Source organism: Planococcus citri, chromosome 4 (genome assembly GCF_950023065.1).
Source record: "Planococcus citri chromosome 4, ihPlaCitr1.1, whole genome shotgun sequence".
NCBI classification, from domain to species: domain Eukaryota; kingdom Metazoa; phylum Arthropoda; class Insecta; order Hemiptera; family Pseudococcidae; genus Planococcus; species Planococcus citri.
Genome location: NC_088680.1, coordinates 44248700 through 44265022, shown reverse-complemented (window position 1 = coordinate 44265022; position 16323 = coordinate 44248700). Strand labels below are relative to the sequence as shown.

Below are 16323 nucleotides of genomic sequence, written 5' to 3'. Positions count from 1 at the left end.
AAAGTACTTTTTCGTTAACGAAATTATCCAGCGTGTTTCCTTTCTGCGGCGGCAGTGTGTACCTGCCGTGAAGTCTGATTCGGTTTTTGGTTTCGGTTTACTCGCGTCTTCTTCTTGGTTCTTGCTTCTTGGCATCCTAACGACAATAAGTCACGGAGTTGGATTCTTGCTCGGGTTCTTCTTCTTGTACATATCATAGTGATGGTCTTTGTAAACAGCGGGAAGTTATTGAAACGGTGTTGATTTTTTAGTATAATTTCAGATAGGTACTGAGATGAGCCTCTGAAACTGTACATACAGAGGGTTGCCAATGTAGGTAATCGTTCTTGATCTGTAATTATAGTAGATTAAATACGACTATGGTAAGTCGGAGTGAGAAGGGGGCAGGAACTTATGCACAAGGAATACCTTAGAAGGAACAACTGCTCGGTGGATAATGTTCATGGATGAATTGGAAGATATCCTCTTTATCTACGGGGTTATTAGAGAGACGAAAAATGAAAATAGTGAGTGTCTTACTATTCTTTATCATATGTATTTTTCCCAGTTGGCAATAAAATTTCATCAATTCAAGTTTTTCATAAAAGAAAAAGTTCAATTTCTGGAGTTCAAATATTTACAATATCCATATCGTTAACAAAGGATACTCACTTACATCGACATTAATAAAAGTGTGAATACTCAACAATTCATTTTTTTTCACTCGATGAAATGAACTCCTCACAAAAAATTAAAATTCGAAAAAATTCAATTTTCTATTTCAAACATCAAAAAAGGTTTAAATTTATTCAGTTGTCTTATTTTGACCTCTTTCTGACGTATTTCATGAAAAAGTTGATGAAAATTACATTCATCACAACAGAAAAATTAAAATTCGTTCATTTTTTGAATCTTTTCGAATTTTGATTTTTTTGTGAGGAGTTCATTTCATCGAGTGAAAAGGCTTTTTCAACTTTTTCAACAGATACGTAAAAATAGGTGTCAAATGGGTCAACTTCACCTATCAAAACTTTTTTTCATGTTTTAAATCAAAAAATCGCATTTTTTGCAAACTTTAAATTTTTTTAAATCAACTTTGCAACATGTTGCCATCCCAATTATTTAATATGTTGTTCAGCATGAAAAGTTGTCCGTAATATACTTTTTCAGAATTTTTGAGAGTCAGAACGATATGAAAACTACGTTTCGAAACTTTTTGAGCTAATTTTTTGTATGAAAAAAAGTGGCAACACTGATTTTTATGATATCACCTAAAGCTCTATATCACCAAAAATCCTTTCAAAACCCCTAACTATGGGAAAATGTTCCATTTTGGTAGGTATCGCGGTTATCGAGTAATCCACTGCTGAAATGGATGATATTTTAGATTCACTGAAAACTTTGACACCCCCTGGCTGCCTTTAAAAATGGGCTAAAGGGCTGCGATTTGCGCCTTTGGTCATCCCTTCGGAAGGTCTTTCCACAGGAAAAATTTCAAAAAAATCGCCGAACTCCCCTACCACTTCTTGGTCCAATTGACGTGGATTGACCCATCAGAAAAACGTTTCAATTCTATGATGAAGAAAATTTGCCAATTTTTCCTCCGATTATATAAGTACACCATTTAAAATAATTCCAAACACATTTCTTCAATTTTTTATTTTTCGAGCGTTCCAGTTTTTTTACTATTATTTTTTCCTACTTCATTTAGGACGTATCTTTCACTTTCAATACCTATCAAGAAGAACATTTCTTCAATTTTTAAAAAAAAATTTCAACAAAATTTTTCATTTTTCTTTTCCTGTTTTTTTTCAAGATTTTTTTGACCATTTTTTTCAGAATTACAAACAAATTGAAAATTATCATTATTTTGTCAAACAGTATTATTGAAATAACGTTTCGAATTTTGTGTGTTTTTTTGAATGGAGCATTGAAAACTACCTATTTTCTCATTCTCACCGATAAAATTCTCAAAAAAAATAGTTGTCAACTTTCAGAGTTGAAAAATGTGGTATGTGTAACAATATGTAATACAAAATTTAAAAAATATGTAGACGCCACAATTTTTTGTTTAACAATCAGCAGAATATTAAAAGCAGGAATCGAAATTCTATTAGTATTCAAAAAAAAGTAAACATTTATCACAGATATTCAAGTTTTTTTCAACAGCGATGCACTGAGAGGAGAGAAGTCGAAGAGGGGTGAAGTCAGAAATTTCGAACTCAGTCCTTTTCTAATTTTTTTAGTTCGAAGCACCTCATTTTCCCCATTTCTCTATACAAAAATGAACATTTTTTCAACAAAAAAAAAACGTCTTACCTACTCGTAATTATTCAATTTATTTATCTCTACCTATAGTCGAATTTTTCCTAAAAAAAAGTATTAAAATGGTCAAAAAACGTTGAAAATCACTCAAAATTGGATAAAACGTTGGTATTTTTTGAAAAATTCGCAACAACTTCTTTTTTGAAACATTAGGTATAAAAAAAAATTGTTCAATTCGCAACAAAAATATGAAAATTTTAAAGTTGATGAACTAACATTAGATAAATTAGTACTTACTTATGCATTCTATTGGGGTAAAAAAGCACAAAACAGCACATTCGAACGCAATTAAAAATTAAGCTACAGAATTGACCGAAAAAACATTATTGAAAAATAATGTAAAAATTCACAAAAATATTACTGACAGTCTGTTAAAATAGCATAAAAATAGTTATAAATGCAAAATTTTCATCCTTTAAAAAAATTGTAATGAACTACAAAAAAATCCATAAAATGACGTCAATTTTGAGTTGGAATTGAAAAAATGCTTGAAAATTATGAAAATTGTATCACCTAAATGTAAAAAAAGTTCTAAAAGTTATTTTTAAAAAAAAATGAAATACCATTAAAAGTAGACTGATACACTCACTTAAAAAATTGAAAACACAACAAAAATCTTATGAGTGTAAAAAAAATATTGTCAAGATTCTGGTAAAAAAAATGTACAGAAATTGCTCAAAATACTGTGAAAATTGATCGAAAGTTGTGAAAAAGTAACTTTCGGTGGTTGTGAGTGAAAATAGGAGCGAAACGTAACCATATTTGATAAGACAATTTTTCAGTTTTTCTTTTTTTTCTAGTACCTCTACCTATCTACCTACCTTTGAGCATTTTTTAAATCTTTGTTTTTTTTCAAGTATTATGAGTTTTTCAAGTGAACCTGATGTGGTGGTGGGAATGGGCCTGAAAAAGCATGTCTCCCCTAAAAAATGTAGAGAGGCGAGCAAAGGTCCCAACATAATTATTCCTTTCTTTTTTTCTTTATTTTTCAGATAGGTGTGAGGAAATTCATAATTTTTTTTTTTTTAGAAATATTTTGGGTTTCTTTACTATAGCAAAATTTTATAATCTTTGACTTTATTCCTTCTTTAATTTTTTTTATGTTCATTTTTTAAAACATATTCTGAATTTTTTCAAAGAGGTATCTCTTTCCCGAAATAACCAAAAGTTCGATGTCATCAATCAAACAAATGAATAAATAAATGAGAAATGTTGAGTACAAAACAGATGCAAAATTACAAATTCACAATTCAGCAAATGAGCAAAATTTGCAATTTGGAATTCTAAAGGCACACGCCTCAAAAGTTCATTATTTCAAACCATTCTTTTCCTTCCCTTCTTCAGCACATTTTCTTACTAGTTATCTATTAGTTATGTACATATCATTTACAAACTTCAAAAACCTCAAACTAGGCGCACGTGGCACTTCGACACTTCCTTTCCTACCATACATTAATAGGTGCATTTACTCGTACATCAGCCACCATACCTCGAGACATGATTGCACATACAATACGCATAGTTCATCTACATACCAAAGCTGTTGCTTGTACTTAAAATGTAACATACCCGCAATGAGTCTGTCGGGTATGTACTTACGATAATCGCGATTAAAAGATGGCGTTCGTTGGCGCGTTGGAAAAAACAGTCGATGCACCTGGATATCCGTTTCCTGTTCTTTCACGCATTGTAATTCCTATACTTTATCAATGAATAATAAGTAAAAAAAAGTAACAGTTCTCTCTTCCTGCTTGTGGTAAATGTAGTTTTGGTTTTTTGTTTACACCATTATATTACCTATTGAATCGACGATAACATTGGAATTGATATTTTAGCGTAATAAAGCTGCAACTGCGACAGCGAGCACGAGTTCATGTGTAGCACGTGATCGATGCAGTACTGCAGCAGTCATGATCCTTCAGTCTCGGTTTCAGGTAAAAACAGAATTACGCATACGGTTTTGCAACCCTTTCGTTTCAAAAATTGGGCAAAATACCCAAAAAATCACAATAAAAAGAATAGTCATTTGTGTTACAGTACCCTGAAAATTTCTTAAAAAGTACATCTGCCCAACTCGACTCTAACTGCATACAGCATACGCGTATATGCGTCGTAATTTACCTGAACCCTGAACCCTGAACCCCCAGCATATGTACTCTATATACTCATACGTACGTAGCATATGTTTAACCCTTTGGTTTTCAACCCTTTAGTGTAAAAGTCGAACGATGAGCATATGCCAAATGTCGTCGTCCTCTATTTAGAAAGTCCTTTCACCATTATTTCACCGATACTCGTATTATCTCGCCTGCCGCGAACCATCTCGCGTCTATAGGCTTACGTTAGGTGTATAGTATATTGAGATAAGGCAGGCAGAAGGCGCAGCTGTCATATGCGGGTGCTCCGGGTCTTGTGGTGTGATGCTTGGGATGTACTTAGGTCAATTTGACTGATTTTATAAAATTTTGCAAACAGCACGTGCGTATTTTTCGACATCTAGGTACGAGTATGTGGAGCGGATATATTTTCAAACTCGTTATAAGCAACTTGGTACTTGAAGTTTAGACGATCTTAAAAAATACAGGGGTTCTTCCTTCCTGTATCCTTTAAAAGTTCACGTATATAATATCCGGTTTAGTTATTTCCTGTCGTCGGTCCAAAATAGATATCGCGAGTACAACCAGATGTTTTTCTTTCTGTTTTTTTTTTTTTTTTTGGTGAGTGTATGTAGAGAATATCGTGGCTTTTCAGTGAGGGAGTTGGTGGTCGTGTACGCGAAATTTTACCACACGTCACGTACTTTGTATAAGATGTGACGCGACGCATCTATCGCGAAGATCTTCAGTATACAAGGTGTCCTATCAAACGTCTATCGTGTTCCAAATTTAGATATATACCTAAGTATTCATTAGGAATGACAAATTATGAAATGAATAAATGTAATCATATATAGGGCACTCGATACTCATCTCGAGGCTTCAACATTTGAAACTAGAAATATTTTAGACGATCAGAAAAGCTTCAAAGGATGACTTTTGAACCAAGAGCTAGGCAATATCCTAAGACTGGAAAATGAACTCCTAAGAATTTGTAAAATACTGAAACTGCTGCTCTTTAAAATTTCTAGACCACCTCCTCGTTCATTTGCTTATTTTAGTTACACTATACACAAAATAAAGAACAAAGCTAAGGTGTAATTGGACACCCTGTATACCAAATATACACACAATCATACGCAGATGCACGTAATCCGACGCGAATAAATTCTGGTCACATATTTCGCAACAGATTTTTAACCAAATTAGTATAAGCCATTACATTGTGTCTATTCTCATTTCTTGATTTCTCGTCAATTTACTGAAAAATAAAAAGTTTTAAAACAACACGATCATGATTGCTGTAGAAAAGACGCCAGCGTGCTGTTTTTTTATTATTTTAATATGCGGGAAGCATACACCTGCCTTACGCGTACGAACAGCTGATCTAGATTATAATAAGTGGGAAAATTATATGTAAAAACATAGAACAGGGCACCGGGCAGCGGGCACCACTACAGTAGTATATTAAAGATTCGTCAAAATAAATGGTTATTTTTTTTCTCTCGTATGCTTTTAATTGATACTTTGACGATACTCGTACGAAAATCTCTGTTTCTGTATTATTCGATCAACCTGCTATTATTTTTGATGCAGGTTACTCGAGGAAAAAACATCTTTTCAAGGTAGATCTATAGATAGGTATACTGTGCGTGTTGAGTTAATTAAATGCCCATTCTGTGATTTAGTCGTTTAAAAGGGTTCGAGGGGTGGGGTTTCGAACAGAAGTGAATGAAAGATGGATGAAATGTGGTCGGGGTCTTTGAAAAATCAATTAAAAAGGTATACCTATGCCTATGCATTATTTTTTATCAATAAAGTGCCATATCTATGCACTAAGTACCAGAGTTTATGAGAATATTTTTCAAAAACAGGAGTTGTTCGCAAAAAGTGTTTTTTTTTTTTGCAAACTGGACAGAGAAAAGTCAAAAGAGCATACAAGAATACACCAACTTACAATTTCTTCAGACCTAATCCAAAATTTTTTAAAAAATAGGCACGAATGCAATTTTCAAAAAAATGTCAAACCAGAAAAATTTGAATAAAAATAGGAATAGAATTACGAGCTTAATTTTACTATACATCATTTTTTTTGTCGAAAAAGTTCAATTTCAGATTTTTTTGAATTGTAAATCTATTTTAATCGATTTCTGAAATCACTAAATTTTGAGGATTAATAAACGCATAATCTGTTCGTTCATTCGTTCCCTTTCCCTCGAATTTAACATCTTTTTTTGAATGTAAAGGGGTTACCTACTGGTTACATAATTATTTTACTTGGAAAAATCTATAGTTTTTCAGAGTCCTTAATGAGATTACTGAATTTTTCATAATGAGAATATCGACGTCATCATTGAAAAAAATATTAAAGAATTCGATTTGAGCAGCGGGAATTTTCCTAGATTTTATGGGTGAGAAGAGGAGCGGGTTGAATTTTTTCGAGTTTGTCCATAAGTACAATTTCATTTTCACCCTAGGTAAAAAAAACGTTGCTAAAGAGCCCATCATAATTTCTCAATGTTCAGAAAATTTTTGAAAATTCTTCAGCTCATTTCTCATTAAAAAAAATCAAAATTGGATCAAACTGATTGCGAGGAAGAAAGCTGGAATTTGCTCTATATCTGATTTCGGACCCGAAAAATCGATTGGTGGTGGTTTTGGCTCGTTCTGAAACCTTCAGACGATTTTCTGGGTTCAATAGATGGAAAAAACACAAACAGGACGCAGAGGGTCCACAATATGAAATTTAGCACTTATAAACTCAAATTAACTATACGTATTTTTATGATCCTTTCGATGTACCTAGTCAAGCACAATTTATCAAAATCCGTTTTTGTCAGCTCCAATTCATATTTTTATACGTAGCATTTCATAAAAACTTAAATTTTTTTTCATCTCTGGACTCAAACTCAAATTTTTTCCAAAAAAAAAGGTATAATTTTATAAATGAGTAACAAGACATTTTTAATGCAGGGAAGATCACAAAAAACACTAAAAATTTACCAAACAAAACATTGCAATTAAAATTTAATAAAAAAAAAACTCAATCGTGTTGACAATTCTAGCAAAAAGCAGGACTTTTTAGAAACTTTTTTATTAAAAAAATGAGAGTATTTCGCAATTTTTTAGTAAAAAAGCGAGATTTTCTGACAATTTTTAGCAAAAAAAAAAATGAGAATTAGCAAAACTTTGGAAATTTTTGGAAAAAAGTTGAACTTTTTGAAATTTTTTACAGAAAGCGAGAATTTTTAACAATTTTTTCTTAAGAAACAAAATTGTTATGGGGTCGTTTTCTGCGAATATTAGTGAAAAGTCTCGCATTTTGTCAAAATTGCCAGAAAGAATCCGTTTAAAGCAATTTTTTTCATAAATTTTCAGTAAAAAAAGAAACTTTGGAAAAATTTAGTCAGTATTACGAAATTGTTCATTAATTTTAGCAAAAAATGAAAATTTTTGTCAATTTTCGACAAAGCATTATTCTTCTTCTCACATTACGACAACTTCTGGTAGTTTTTGAAAAAAAATCGAGACTTTCAGGAAACTTTTTGTAAAAAAAATTAACGATTTTTTTCGACAAGAAACGACTTTTTGTTTGACAATTTTTACAAAAATCGCGATTTTAGCTATTTTTGGCAAAAAGGACTGTGAAAAATTGTTGATAATATCGACATTCCTTTTCTTCTTTTTCTTTCAAAAAGTAAGGCCACAATGTCAGAGAAATTGAATTTTTAAAAATTCGAAAAAGTGACTTTGATAATCAAATTTTTTGAAAAAGTAACAAATTTTTCTTTTCAGTACCTAATCTTTAGTAACGTGACTGCTGGAAACATAACCGAGTTTGAGCCCTGAAATTTTTTGGAGACTTCAGAATGGCTCGAAATCATTACCAATTAATATGGAAGACAAAATTAGACTATTCAGCTGCATACACCTTGGTATCATTCAATTTTTCATTTTTTCATAAAAAATGAGCTCAATTCGAATTTTAAAAAATTTGTCAAAAATCAAATGATCTTTATCCCGAGAACCTCTCCAGTTTCTCGTTAGAAAAAAAAATCGATGATAGTCTTACAAAAACACATTCAATTTTTCAATTCAGCTGCTTATAAATCTGGAAGATTTTTCACGGTTTCCCCAATTTTTCGGATAATTTTGCGAAAAAGACAAGATTTTTGAGAAGAAAGAGCGTCAGGAAGAAACAACAAAAAAACCAAACAGCGATTTTTAAATTGAATGTCCAAATGAGTGAAAAAAAAAACATTCGAAAAAATCAAAACTCAAATATTAATTACTACGAGAAACTCCGATTTTCTTTTGTTTTAAACCAAGATAGGCAATAATCAATTCAATTTGACCATAATTCAATCCTCCACCCCTTAGTCCGCTACCACCAAAAATACATTTTAATAATTAAAGCGATGCCATAAGGCTATTGGTCGAATATACCTAGGTACGTAAATTTCTAGCCCAAAACATATGCCCATAGTGAGGTAAAAACCAGTTCGAAGGAAAATTGGTACTTTAACGGGAAACAGCAGCTGTTAAGTCAGCAGCGCCGAAATAAAACCTAGTTGAAAAAGGTCTACAATAATGCAGCTTTTCTTACTCGTACGTATACCTCTACATACGCGAAGCAAAAGCCTGCTATCTTTTTGACGGCTGTTCTTCGGCACGCTTACACCAGCTGTATGTCGCGTGCCCTCATACACATCAAACAGCTGCCCGCCACTGAACGGCGAGCATCACCTGCCTGGTCTACCTATAGCGAGACTTTTTCGCGTCTAGCGACATTATCTCGCATATAATTTCGTACATTGCGGCGAACGAGTAGCCTAGATGAAAGCTATTACTTAGTGGAAACAAATTAATGCGAAGATAAAAAGTAAAAAATACGAGGATTAAAAAAAAAAAAAAAAAATAGTAACACCAAACCCGTATACGAAGAAATTTGAATGTTATATTTTTTTTATGCAAATGGTTTTTTTTTGGAAGGTTAAGAATTAAATCAAGTACGAAATCCAAGTTCTCAATATTCGTCCCTTGAGCTCTTGTACAGTTGCACTTTTCTACGTACTATTTTAGTAAAACGATCCTGTAATCAATGTACGTAGGTAATTGATGAAAAAAAAAATCCAACGTCGATTACTGATACACGAGCAAACATTCGGCATATGTTACCCACGCGTGTCGTACGCATAAAATTCGCCATCAAAGAACCAGTCGACCGAGCAGCTTATCCTTTTATTCAAGACATTTGGTAAATATAAAGGCGAACGTCTTGAGTCGTTTTGCAGGTAGTTTCTCCATCAAATATTGTGTAACTTCCTATAACACTGGACCATTGTTCGTGCAACAGCTGACTCGCAGACGCGGAAGAAAAATGAATCAAAGGGCGAGAAATCTAGGAAGAAAATCTAAAATATCCCGAGACGGATTTTCTATTATTCCCACGATACGAGGAAGAATCTTCGATCGATTGTGTATTGTCCAATACCTGTCGAACGCCAATGACCGGGGACACTTTTATTCGATAAAATCTATTCATTCGGTCTACCTGACGACGGTCCGGTAAATTCCAACAGCTGATGGCGATGGGAAAAGTTACGTAACCTGGGGTTCTTCATAATACGGAAATATACGTAGAATAATAAATCGAAGAAAGCCTAGGATCGAAGGTTCGATTTTTCGCAACGTACAATAGTATCTTATAGTTCATTATCGTCGAAACCGCAGGTAAAAATTGCCAAGTGAATGCAAATGTTGGTTATTCGTGGTTCGATCGAGAAAGTAGAATAATTATTCAAATTTGTACATACGCTGGGTGTAAGAGGAATGAAGAAAATGGGACTGTATTTTCATAGATTGGTTGAGATACCTGTAAGAATCAGCTGGTTCGAAATTTAGATTAAGATCATCGGTCATCAGTATAGGTATACGAGCAGTTGGAAGACAACTTCAACAGCATCAATGTGAATGTGTCAGCTGTTTCACATTATGTAATTTTTATGGACTCTGGAAAAATTAAAAATTGAGATGATTTTCGAGTAACTTGAGCCAATCACAGGCTGCTTATTAGAATAATACGAGTAGGTACAATCCAACAGAGAAGTGGGAAATGTGTCAAGGGTCATTCCAAATTGTACAACTAAATCATCGAAAAAAATTGTAACATTGAAAAATCAACTCAAACTTGGCATTACCTACCTAATAAAATTCAAGATACATTTTCTTTTAAATTTCAATGGTTGATGAATTTTATGATAATTCACAAGGCGTGAAATTCAGTTCATTCATTACTAATCAATTCAATATATTGACTTCTCTTTAGTACCTATATAAACCAATCCGTTAGATTGTAATTATAGTCATGTTAATATGATTTCTTAAGAGTAGAAAATTAATCGATTATATTCAATTTTTTTTACATTTCAGCCCGGCGACAGATCTAGAAGTTATAACGGTCCTCAGCAACTTCATAAAAATAACATACTTGGAAAACTTGAAGCAATTGATGGCAGATTCATCGACTAACAGGTGCACCTTAAAGTATGTATTCTTCAAAGAACTCGGATTAAAAATAGAAATGTTCTCGTCATGACAAATATTAAACGTCGAAAAATCATATTTCATGTCAACATGTGCAAAACAAAACCTCCTTATCAGTGCTAGGTGTCGAACTGCTGCATATAAGTAACTCAAGGTATAAAATTGAATCAACTCTTTACATGAGTTGAGTACTAATTATCAAGTTTTGATTAGTATTCAATAAAACAAAGTCACTTACTCAAAATACCTAAAGTCTCACCAACAATCCTCGGTTCCCAATTAGATTTGAGGCCATTGGGCAGTAAGGTTTGCAGATAGTTATACATGATTGAATTCGTATAACACCAGGTGAATCAGTTAATTAAAAAGCACGTAGATATCACGACATAATAAAACACGAACTAGTATTATTGAAAGTACTACGTATCTTCTAAAATAAGATCAAAAATAAACCGACAAAACATGACGAGAAAGAATGTGAAAATTTTGATATGAAAATTGTAAACAATCAGTGTTATCTTGAGATAGAAATTCAAAAATGTGTTTCCATTATTATCCCTGAAATTGAATCCAATTCCAATTTTGTAAGGATGGAAATCATTCGGTTGTGAGAATCTGAACAGTAAATTATTTTATTCAAATATTCGCACAAATGTGGGAGGATTTTTAAAAGATAAAAAAATAATTTGAGTAAATAAATTTTAAAAATCGCGGGTTATGGATTTCCAAGATGTCACAGAATAAAAACCACAGATGCAACATTAACCTCCGCCTTTTTTGGTACCTATTTTTGGCTTTTTTAGTTTTTTTCGTTCCTACATTTAAAATTTTATCTGTGATTGTGAGCAGCTGTGGCAGTTCCGGCGAATCGAAAAAAATTGCTGTTTGCTGTTTCGAATAATTCGAATTCTCAAGTTTCGTTTCAAGTTTATTTCGTTTCGCGTCTTGTATTATTAAAAAAAAATAAGCTTTTCGTCTCAACTTTCGAATAATTAGAATAATCGTAGCGTTTGATCGAGTATTGAGCTATTTAAGTGTAGCTAAGACGTGGCCATTCGCCATTTGAATATCAGTTTACCATCACCAGTCATTTCTCATTTGATTACCAAGTAACGCTAGATTTTCAATATTAACGATATGTCTCTTCATTTTGGCAGCACACCATCAATCCTAGTCAAATGCAATTGGGCTTCCAACATTCCGGGTAAAAATATCAAAGATACCGTCAAAATCTGTTTGATGGGCGAAGATGCCGAAAAAGAGAATGAAGAAGAACTTTCGTAAGTTGATGACTTTCAAAGTGAATAATTTCATGTACTAACATTGTCAAGACTTGTTTCACATTGCTGTATTGTTCATGTTTGCAGAGATTTCCTGGATATTCGTAACACAGTAAACTTCATAAGACCTAATGAAGTCGATGTTCCTACAGTTACGTTAAAAACTGAAGATTCGAACTTTTGTATTGAGAAGTTGGTGTTTTATGGTGACGTAAGTGTTTGTTCAACCATTTCTTCCTTCGAACGAAAAACCGTATTTTAAACTTATGTTTTTTACTTAGGTTAAAACCGTAGAACTATTCGGAAACGATGAAATGTATCTCTCGACTGTGCATGGCACATCTATCCAAACATCGGAGGAATTCAATGTTTACGAATATAAGATTTCCGTCAAACAACAACGCGAAATTACTTTGAAGGTAGATTTGTATTCTGTATTGTTGTTTGTTTTATGATCAAAATCAATAAGTTATTTATCATTGTTCTTTTATGTTCCAGCTCGTACGCTTATCAAACCAAAACTTTTTCTGGATTTACGCGTTTCTCGTTAAATTGAAGAAGAACCCAGTCGAGAAGACCGGTACCATAAGTTACGAAAACGTCGAAAATTTGCTCAAAGATATAAACATTTCCGAAGCGGCGAAAAATTGTTTGAACTTTATGAAAGCCAGCAACACTTCGGCACCGAATGTGTCTAGTAGACTGTCTGAAATGTTTAAACCACCTTCTAGACAAGACGATAGAGAACTAGCATTAAATCCGTCTACTTTGAACGATCTCAAAGCGTATATAGACTACAAGTTTCAGATCTTGAATGATTTGATTATTATGAGGGAGAAGCATTTCTCCGATAAATTGGACCTAATTCTAGAGTACGTCAAATCGAGAAAAAATAAAGATTAAAAGTATCTTCGTACGCATTTTCGTTCGCTGTAGAAAATGACGTGTCTCCTATCAGCGCGTAACTTTCTTAATAAATATTCGTTAAATTGTTATTCGGTGCTCCATGAAATGATCTACTGAACTTCCGGTACTATTTGAGTAGTCATTTATTCACGATGTTAACGATCGTTTTTTTTTTGTAAATATTTTGAAGTTTCACAAAGATGTGTTTGTTTTTTGTTTGCTATACTTTTAAAATGATAATTCATTTTTGTTATATTTTTATATTTCTCATTTCAATGAAAAAGCTAATAAAATAATCTGTTAATGCTGAAACTTCTAATTAATAATTTCATATTGTAATCTCGCATTTATATCGTTGAAAGTTTTCAGTTCAAAGTTGTTCTTGGAAAAGTGCGTTATGGGTGAATAGATTTTTATTTGTTGCGAAAAGGATATTACGAACATTTTTGATTTTAGAGAGATAGTTTATAAATTATAAATGCATTTCACCTGTGGTCGAACCTACATACGAACCACCAACACCGTTTGCTACTAGTTCAATATTGAATTTTATTCAAAGGCCATTGCAACTTGTTCAGCAGAATGTGAACTCTTCTTAGACTTCTTATAAGTAAGATGGTCATCAATTCAGACTTAATTTATTGGGATGAAAGTATTAATTCGCTATAATTATTTCTTTTTACAGCTCTTTAGCTCTGGAATCTTATTGCATAATTTTCTTAATCGAGAACAAATCGGTGCTCAAAATGTCGCTTTTAAAATTTATTAATAGAAAATTTACCAATAGGAGAAATTATTGTACTGTTTTAATGAAAAAACAAACCGAATAACGGTTTCAAGTGGTCTTCCACCCGAACAACCGATCGAGCCATGATCTCTGAAACAACAAAACGTGCAAACAATAAAAATGACGCTTCTTAATTACCTACAAATTGTTTGAGAATCAAGATTGAAACATAACCTACTTGTGACTCCTTTATTTTCTTGATTTCTTCTTCCAGTAATCGGATTTTTTCTTCCGTCCTTCGGGTTTCTTCTTCCATCCTTCGGGTTTCTTCTTCCGTCCTTCGGGTTCGGTTTTCTTCTTCCATTCTTCGGATTTCGGCTCTCTTTTTTTCATTTTCTTCTTCGATTTTCCTTGTTTTTTCTCGTAATTCCTGTAATAAATTTTCAAATTGATTAATTTTCACGTACCTTGGTAACTAGTGGTGACTAGCACTAGCATCGTTTGTTAAGGCTCCATTCGTTTCCTCTTTCTCAACCATTCGTTGCACGTTTCATTATCTTAAATTACCTACTATTAAAACGTATGTACTCTAGAATGTAACTTACTTCAATCCTCATCTTCATTGCCAACATTTTAAGAAAGTAAATAGAATAGGTACATATGGTGGGAATGGAAATTGGAGCGCTGAAATGAATATTTTTCGACAGTCACTTCAAAAAGTTCACATTTGACATTTAGACATTTGCATTATTGGTAGTATGATGAAATGTAGGCGCAAATTAGACGATTTCAAATTTCAATGATGTTAGGCGTTTTACGTAAAAGTCTCTGTATTTCGATAAAACTCTAAAAACCATTTAAAAACGTTAAAATACCATTTGACTAGAATAAATATAACTCGACGAAATAAACGTACATCTTTATTGCACGAAGTATATACATATAATAAAATACAAAATGAGAAAATCTAAGTACAGCTTAATAGAAAAAGCTATAGTCGTACAGACTTAAAGTTTAAATAACGGTATCGGCAACATAACAAAAATAAACGTTACAGACACCTACTAAACTTACTACTACCTATTTACAATGTTGAGTAATTACACGGTAAAATACCCAAACTCTCATCACGCCTCCAAAATTTATATTTATTAACCCGAAAATAAATGAAATTTTCATCGTAGCGTTGAAGGTAATTGGTAACCCTGTATAAACACTAAAAACGTAGTACGTACAACTAAAGCCAACAAACAATTTTCATCGAAAGGTAAACATCTCGTAAAAGTTCGAACTTCGCTAAATTACTCGATTAAAAGGTATAAAATTAATTAAAAGGTGATTAAAACACATAAGATAAATAAAGATTAAAATACACGGTTAACATGATATATATATATACAGAAAAATAAGTGAGTGCATCGTAGCACAAAGACACGGTGATCAACGATCAGTACGTTCGAGACAGCTCGATTCTACACAAGATTCTACACAAGAAAACAACTAACGTACCAGGTAAAATACTCAATTAAAACAGTAGAATAATTAATTAAATATAAAAACACGGAGAACTAAACGATGGTACAGAGATTAAGTCGACGACAAAAAAAATTTTCATTTTATTCACTAGACAAAATTCACGAAAACAAATGAGCATATCACCGTACATAGCTCACTACCGATCGAATAAACACTGAAAAGTGTCGAACAACTTCTTAGGAATGAGTGGTTTCGTGAAACCATCAGCTAAATTAGTTTTGCCATCGACTTTAACGATACTAATCTCTCTTTTCTTTGCAGCATCTCGTACATTATGATAGCAGAGATCGATATGTTTAGACTTGGCCGTCTCAGAAGTACGCGCCATACCCTCAGCTGCCGTCGAATCACATAATACCAGCGTAGGTGGCATTTCAAAACCCAAGACCGAGAACAAATTGCGCATTGCGCGAATTTCCGAAGTGGCATGAGAAAGAGCCACGTATTCGGCTTCACCAGACGACGTAGCAACGTGATTCTGCTTTTTGGCTCGCCAAGCCACCGGACACCCGTAAGCAAGAATGATAATACCCGACGTCGACTTCCTATCTTTTTCATCTCCGGCATGGTCGGAATCTACGAAGGCGGTAAGTACTCTTGGTTCCACTGGAACGAATCTCAATTTGTAGTTCAGCGTACCTTTCAGAAAGGTGAAAATTCTGTTGCAGGCTGCCACTAACTTAACAGACGGTTTAGTCTGATATCTCGAAACGAAGTTGACGGCGAACATTATGTCCGGTCTGGACCAAGAAGCAACGTACAAAAGGCAACCAATCATCGAACGAATTTGATGCTCAAGACTCATATCGACGTTGGCCCTTTGGAACCCAAAATCTTCGATCGGCGAAGTAGAAATCGATGCACTGTCCAAATTAAAACGGGTAAGTAACGACTCTATGTAGTCAATTTGATCGAGCGTATAGCCTTC

General features: G+C 33.2%; 3 protein-coding genes across 6 annotated transcripts in view; 1 reads left to right on the top strand and 2 right to left on the bottom strand.

The window, feature by feature from the left end:
• neur (E3 ubiquitin-protein ligase neur) overlaps positions 1 to 11414 on the bottom strand; it is a 44051-nt gene extending 32637 nt beyond the window's left edge. The window contains exon 1 of one of the 3 annotated variants that reach the window (XM_065360520.1): positions 11194 to 11414. In XM_065360520.1, coding sequence (XP_065216592.1) covers positions 11194 to 11272 — 79 coding nt within the window. In that variant the 5' untranslated portion in view covers positions 11273 to 11414. Of the gene's footprint in view, positions 1 to 11184 lie in introns of all 3 variants that reach the window. The other 2 variants (XM_065360518.1, XM_065360521.1) reach the window with 2 other exon arrangements.
• The window catches only part of LOC135842859 (uncharacterized), a 30892-nt gene extending 17448 nt beyond the window's left edge, over positions 1 to 13444 (top strand). Inside the window, exons 2-6 of one of the 2 annotated variants that reach the window (XM_065360527.1) lie at positions 10833 to 10934; positions 12104 to 12226; positions 12314 to 12437; positions 12508 to 12645; positions 12725 to 13444. In XM_065360527.1, the coding sequence (XP_065216599.1) occupies positions 10833 to 10934; positions 12104 to 12226; positions 12314 to 12437; positions 12508 to 12645; positions 12725 to 13129 (892 nt within the window). In that variant the 3' untranslated portion in view covers positions 13130 to 13444. Of the gene's footprint in view, positions 1 to 10832; positions 10947 to 12103; positions 12227 to 12313; positions 12438 to 12507; positions 12646 to 12724 lie in introns of both variants that reach the window. The other variant, XM_065360526.1, reaches the window with a different exon arrangement.
• A 437-nt stretch (positions 13445 to 13881) lies between these two features.
• LOC135842867 (uncharacterized) lies at positions 13882 to 15014 on the bottom strand. The gene is made up of 3 exons (XM_065360536.1): positions 14465 to 15014; positions 14098 to 14289; positions 13882 to 14009 (listed from the first exon to the last, which is right to left on the bottom strand). Exons 1-3 carry the CDS (start codon positions 14489 to 14491, stop codon positions 13968 to 13970), a joined length of 261 nt encoding a protein of 86 aa, XP_065216608.1. The 5' UTR covers positions 14492 to 15014; the 3' UTR covers positions 13882 to 13967.
• Between the last annotated feature and the right edge of the window lie 1309 nt (positions 15015 to 16323).